Below are 6,499 nucleotides of genomic sequence, written 5' to 3'. Positions count from 1 at the left end.
CGGAATGAAAGTATGGATGAAATCAAAACACAAAGTAATTAAATACAAGTCTTTCAAAACTTTATGGTGGATTGAACTTTTCCACCAGAGATATATATTAATATCATGGTCGTATCTATATAATCTGGCTTGTTACTTTTCATGTCATTTATACTAGTTGATTTTTACCTACTACTATTGAAGGAAATAATGGAAAGTAAACATAGTCTCTAGTCGTTAGTCCACCTTTTGAAGAAATCTATCTATTAATAAAATTAGATGTTGAAGAAATCTATCAAATTGTTGAATTGGGGTTGCCGGAAAGTGCCCGAAATCCGGCTAGATTTTTTTAAACCTGGAAAAACAAACTTACGACGGTTGTTCATCACATATTTCGTCGTAAATAGGCCCTAATTCCTAAAATATGACGTTTTTTCTGTCAGAAATTTCTAACTTATGACGCATTTTTCTGTCATAAAATTATGTTTATCTTATTAAAAGTGGGTTCCATAAAGTAATATCCGACATTTTTTCCGTCGTAAGTACATAACTTACGACATTATTTTTCGTCGTATTGATTATGTGGGCCCCTACTTCCTAACTTGCGACGCGATTTTATCTTGTGACGAAAAAACGAACTTACTACTCGACCAAAAACGACGATTTTTTCCTTTATAAATGGCTCAATTATGACGATTTCAGTTCAAAAAAACCGTCGTAAATGGCCAGATTTGTTGTAGTATATCAGGTACAAGCTTTTAGATATTCTTTAAAACTTGGATATTGTGTCATTCTATTGTGTAAAATATGTACATCTTAAATGCCTTTGATGAGGTGTTACATAGTACCAAGTTTTGTGGTTTTCATTTATAGACGCTGGCCACGGTTTAAGTTGGGATACACGAAATATAGAGATGCTGGTTGATTTTTTGAATTATTATCAGAACTGGGATCCTTCCTACACAAGGCAGAGGACATTGCATAGCTGCTACACATGTTTCGTCCCAAACGACGTACCAGCTTAAAAATTTGGATTCTTAGTTTTCTTACAACTTGTATCATATGTCCTACGCTAGAGTGTACTGATGATGATAGATGTATTGGTTGAATGATAATTAGTTGAATGTAATTTCTAAATTGTGCAATGGACATATATTTTATGACTCCAAGGTTTTTAATTTTGTTAATGCATCAATTTTCTTATAACAAAATGGATGTCTAATAATTCAATATACATCATTTTTACTGTGAAAAAGCTTATATAAAAGAATAAAATATACATCACTTTTGTTGTGTTAAAAATGATGTCAAAAAGTACAATATACATTAGTTTCTCTGTGTTGAAATCGAAGTCTAAAAATTGATAGACATCACTGTTTTGAAGGAAATATATGTCTAATGGGCTGAAAGACATCGGTGTATGGCCGATGTCTACAATAGACATCACCGACATCAATATCTGTTGCAAAACAACATAGATATCGCCGAAAATCGATGTCTATGGACATTTTTCTTGTAGTATATTGATTCATAGCATTTTTTATGGATCTTGTACAATATATCATAAAGGGGAGATGATGGGATGAGATTATCATTAAAGATACATCTTATAAAGCACATTCCTATGATGGGGGTAAGTGGTGTAGGAAATGTAACAGGTACACTGGAATAGTGGACAATGTGCCACGGAGAAATTCATGTTTAATTGCTACTTGCAATATTATGATCAAACAACATTTCTTTCATGCTACTTTTATAGGCCAATTTTTTTGCTTTTCTTTAACTCACTTACTAGCTCGATTTTACTTTTTTTTAGCGGAATTTGATTTTAGTTTAATGTTTTCTCAATGGATCAATGAAGTATTTCTAAAAAAATTGCATGCAAGTTGTCAATAAAATGAAGGAATTAAGAATTCTAAGACTTTTGAATAAAGAACTTACATATCTTAAAACAATCCAAAAAAATTCAAAAAATACAGTGACCACTTTTTATTTGGGGGATTGAAGTTGGTAAATAAGCTCACTTTCATAATTTTATTCTTTTGATAACTTAATTAAATATTTACCTTTGATTTTTCAATAATGAAATTGTTGACTTTGTTTTATTATTGGTAATCTTGTAATTTAAATGTGAATTGGAGTTTAAATTTTACATCATTTCTCTCTTGAAAAAAAAGACTTTTTGAGAAAAAAACTCGTACCTTAACCTACTAAATTAAATATTATTTACTTGAAAATAGTTAATTTTTTGAAACACGTAAATTTATGATGATATATAGAGGGTGTGCATATTGTGTATTGAGATTGCTAAATTTGATCTTTAAGGAAGAAATAAAAATGATAGAATAAATGATAAATTTACTTCACACATATCATTTTTTGGAATAACAATTCAATTAAAATAATAATTGACAAAATATATTTAATATTATCAAGTATTACAAAATATTGTAGAATTATTATTAAAACTACAATGATATATGTTGAAAAAAAAATAATGTATATATTACTGAAATATATATTGATAACGGCTATATTGGTAACGGCTATATTGATAACCGCTAAACCCTAGAAAACAAACTCCGCTCCTAGAAAACTCAGCCCCTAGAGCCCCTAGAAAACTCTGCCCTGTATTGTATCTATAAATCCCTTTTCACAAGCCCTCTCCTGATCAACATCTTCAATTACAAAAATCCCCAATTACAAAACACAAGCTCAGACATTTTACAACAGATCTGAAGATGTCTTCATTCAACACACCTATACCTTCCCAACCCAACTACCCCCCACATTCTCAACCCAACCACCTCCCACAGTTTCCACCTAAGAAGGTCCCGCGTGTGCACAAGTTTAGGTCACTGGCCGATTTATATCAGGCCACAAAACAAGTTAATTTACCAGTCGATTCTCGGCCCCATCTTCCCAACATCTCCGGCCCCCCAGTCCACCCAAAAGAGAAATATATAGAAGATCTCCTGAAGGCAACCATAGTTGTTGTGGCTCCACATATTTATTATAATGAGCTCACATGTAAGATATGTGGATTTGGGGACAAAGAGGACCAAATATTGATATGTGATGATTGTGATAATGGGTTTCATATGAAGTGTCTGAGACCGGCTGTTCTTGAAATTCCCCCTGAAAACTGGTATTGTGATGGTTGCCGCAGTAAGCACCCAGAAGGTATCTGTCACTCTACTTCATTACATTGTATGTTTGTGCGCGTCCTAATAAAATTAATATCTAAGTTTTAGTTGCCGCAGTAAGCACCCAGAAGGTATCTGTCACTCTACTTCATTACATTGTATGTTTGTGCGCGTCCTAATAAAATTAATATCTAAGTTTTAGTGGCACGGATCTGAAATACAAGTTAGTAATAATTGTTGTGACCTAAGTGTTGATTTGAGATTACAATAGTTACAATTGTTAATAATCCACTGGTTGTAGAACTTGTGTAACTTTAAAAATCAAAGTAAGGTAAATAGGAAAAATGTGGTCCTGAAATTTTTTTTATTTAATTTTACAATTTGGATTTCTTTTTAAATTTGATTTGATTATATTGCAGAATCAACCAGAGATGGATCTAGTAAATCAAGGAAGAGGTATTTTGGGATTATAGCTAAATACATTTCACCCGAAGGTAAGATTTTATTATTTTTAAATCAAGTTATTGATCATTTTTGGAATTGTGTACATATATATATATATATATGTTGTTAATCTATTTTTATTGTTATTTAGTACATGAAGTGTTTTAATTTTAATTTTAATTTTGCTAATTTCCATATTATGTGACATAATTTTGCATTTTATCAATAGCATATTGTTTTATTAGTACTAATATTGTCAAAAGCAAAAACAAACCATAAATCCCCCTAACTTCTTTGTAGCAGGTAGGGGCCTATTTCTCAAAGTTGTGTACATCATTTAAACTAACTAGGTACAACTAAAGATGTGCTAATTTTTCACATATACATTAAAAAAAATTGTTTTTTTACAAATGTAAATAATTGACATTTATCTTACTTGAGCTTTATTTAAAAATATAAACATGATTCATAATATTTTTTCTACTTATAGTTGTATTATAAATTACTTAGTTGTATTATGAATTATTGTCATGACCTCATATTTTGATAGCTATCTTATATATTGTTGATATTTTAGTTCCTCAAAAAAGGCGTAAACGTTTGCCAAAAAAATCTACAAAATTTCTTCCGTACGTTCCAGCAAATGATGTTGAGAGTAGGAACAGACAAATGGATTCTCTACGTTTTGCTCTGCAGAGTAAGAACGTAGCATTTAGTGATAAACTGACATACTCACATGACATGGCTCCTAAATCTGCTAATCAATCCAAGTATGAGGCAGATGACATCCAGGTATATACATTTTAAATTTTAATTATAGGAGCACAACTCGTTTCCTTTGTTAAGTAATGTTCTTTTCTTTTCGAATTTATCTTAATTGAATGCACATTGTATTTAATGTTATATTTCTTATTTGGTTAGGAACTATCTACCGAAGATTACATAACAATAAAGAAATGTAAAGCAATGATGAAAGGAGGAAAATGTCCTCCTCTTAAAGTTGTTTTTGATGAAGTGGAAGGGTATAAAACATATTTGATAGATTAATTGGGTTTTGTTATTAATTATACAGATAGAATGTATATTAATTATGCATTTTTGCATTTCCAGGTACAAAGTTGAAGCAGATGGTCCAATCAAAGCCATGACTTTTCTTGCTGAGTATACAGGAGATGTAGATTTTGTCAGGAATCGGAGAGATGATGAGAATTTTGATAGCTTTATGACCCTCCTTACTTACAGAGACTCAGAAGAAGAAGATGGTCTCTTTATTTGCCCGGACAAGCGGGGAAATATAGCTCGCTTCATCAGTGGCATTAACAACCATTCTGCGTAAGTATTTATGTGGTTCATACCCTTTAATTCTATATTTTTCGTTGTCTAAAAAATATGGATACCCATACCAAAATATTGACTAGTGCTGTAAAAATACAGGGAGGGAAGAAAGAAGAAAAACCTCAAATCTGTGAGGTACAATGTTCGTGGTAAATGTCATGTTTATCTTGTCGCTCTTCGTAATATAAAAAAGGGAGAACGACTTTGTTTCGATTATAATGGACAAGATAATGGATATGATACACAACATTTTATTTAGGAGGCATCCTAGGAATGAACATTTTTTTACCAATGTACTCATTCTTCATATTTGTTAATTTGTTATATATTTTAGTAAGGCTAAATGACTTATAATACATGTAGTTGTTGATATGTAGTTTCAGATTAATGACTTATAATAGCTACAAATTTTAGTTTCCGCAATGAATAGAATAAATTTGTAACAACTAAATTAAGAGATTACATAATATATTTTGAAACCACGGTATTGTATAAGTCACATATAAAGCATTAAGAAAGTGCCACAACCTCTCCAGCATTACACACATGTAACCTACATCCGGGAGCTAATCCACAGTTTCCTTTTTCACAACCATGAAGAAACAACAAGAAATTATTTTTTAGAAAAATTCTAATTTTATTCTCTAACCCCTAAATCTCACATTCTAATCAACTTCTATAAATTTGTTTTTTCCAAACATAGAATTATGTTCCTTCCTCTTGCAAGTTTATATATTTATATATATATTCTTGTTCATTTGACACATAAAATCACAAATTTTTGAAGATCAGTTTTATGCACAGGGGCAAGTTTACTCACAAAAGTACTTAACATGTTTCATATTGTATTAAATAAGTGATAAATTTAACACTGAATCAAACTTTGTGAGCTCCTTTATAAGTTTGATACCATATTAAGTAAAGAACTCATTTTAAAACTATAAAGTGTTAAAATTAGAAGGCCTAATAAAAATGAATTTATATTACAGTCTAACAATGGTAAGTGTTCATGTAGTTTTCATAGTCCATTGGTGTAGCACCTGCCTATAACTTCCAAGAAAATTACTAATCAAATTTTATTATAATAAAGAGCAACTTCAACAAATTTCTAAAACTTTATATAAAATATATATATATATAGTCCTCTAAGATACAAAACTTGTCTCATTCCAAGCAATATCTCGTTTCCTACGTCCTAACTTATTTTTTAATAATCAAATTTACTTATGAATTGGGAGAGAGAGAAATGAAGCTATCAAAAAGTAAAAAGTAAGTGATATGTACTAGTTAGGGAAGATATCACACTACAAGAAACACACAATACAAGAAATATGGCTTTTTTTGACCAGCTTATTTCGACCAACTCAAAATAATGACAAGAAATGACCGTGCAGAAATATCGGCGATCAGTATATGTGTATTACCGACCGCTTATTCTGACAATGGTCAAAGATTGTCAAATATTTTTTACTCTTGCTCGTGTGGTGTCTAGATTAAACAAAATTCTGATCAAGTAAATTGAATGTTGTTCGGTCGATAAATGTAAAAGTCAAACCTTGTTGAATAACCGTTAAATTGATCTACATATCAGCTAA

At 30.7% G+C, this 6,499-nt stretch overlaps 1 protein-coding gene across 1 annotated transcript; it reads left to right on the top strand.

The window, feature by feature from the left end:
- Positions 1-2,720: 2,720 nt before the first annotated feature.
- Positions 2,721-5,163, top strand: LOC141701264 (putative Histone-lysine N-methyltransferase ATXR5). Its single transcript, XM_074504950.1, has 6 exons — positions 2,721-3,162; positions 3,545-3,619; positions 4,147-4,361; positions 4,491-4,591; positions 4,680-4,901; positions 5,004-5,163. Exons 1-6 carry the CDS (start codon positions 2,721-2,723, stop codon positions 5,161-5,163), a joined length of 1,215 nt encoding a protein of 404 aa, XP_074361051.1.
- Positions 5,164-6,499: the final 1,336 nt, after the last annotated feature.

The sequence above is a fragment of the Apium graveolens genome, unplaced genomic scaffold (genome assembly GCF_009905375.1).
Source record: "Apium graveolens cultivar Ventura unplaced genomic scaffold, ASM990537v1 ctg366, whole genome shotgun sequence".
NCBI lineage: Eukaryota > Viridiplantae > Streptophyta > Magnoliopsida > Apiales > Apiaceae > Apium > Apium graveolens.
The sequence above is the reverse complement of the archived record's forward strand: the minus strand, read 5'-3'. Positions and strand labels throughout refer to the sequence as shown.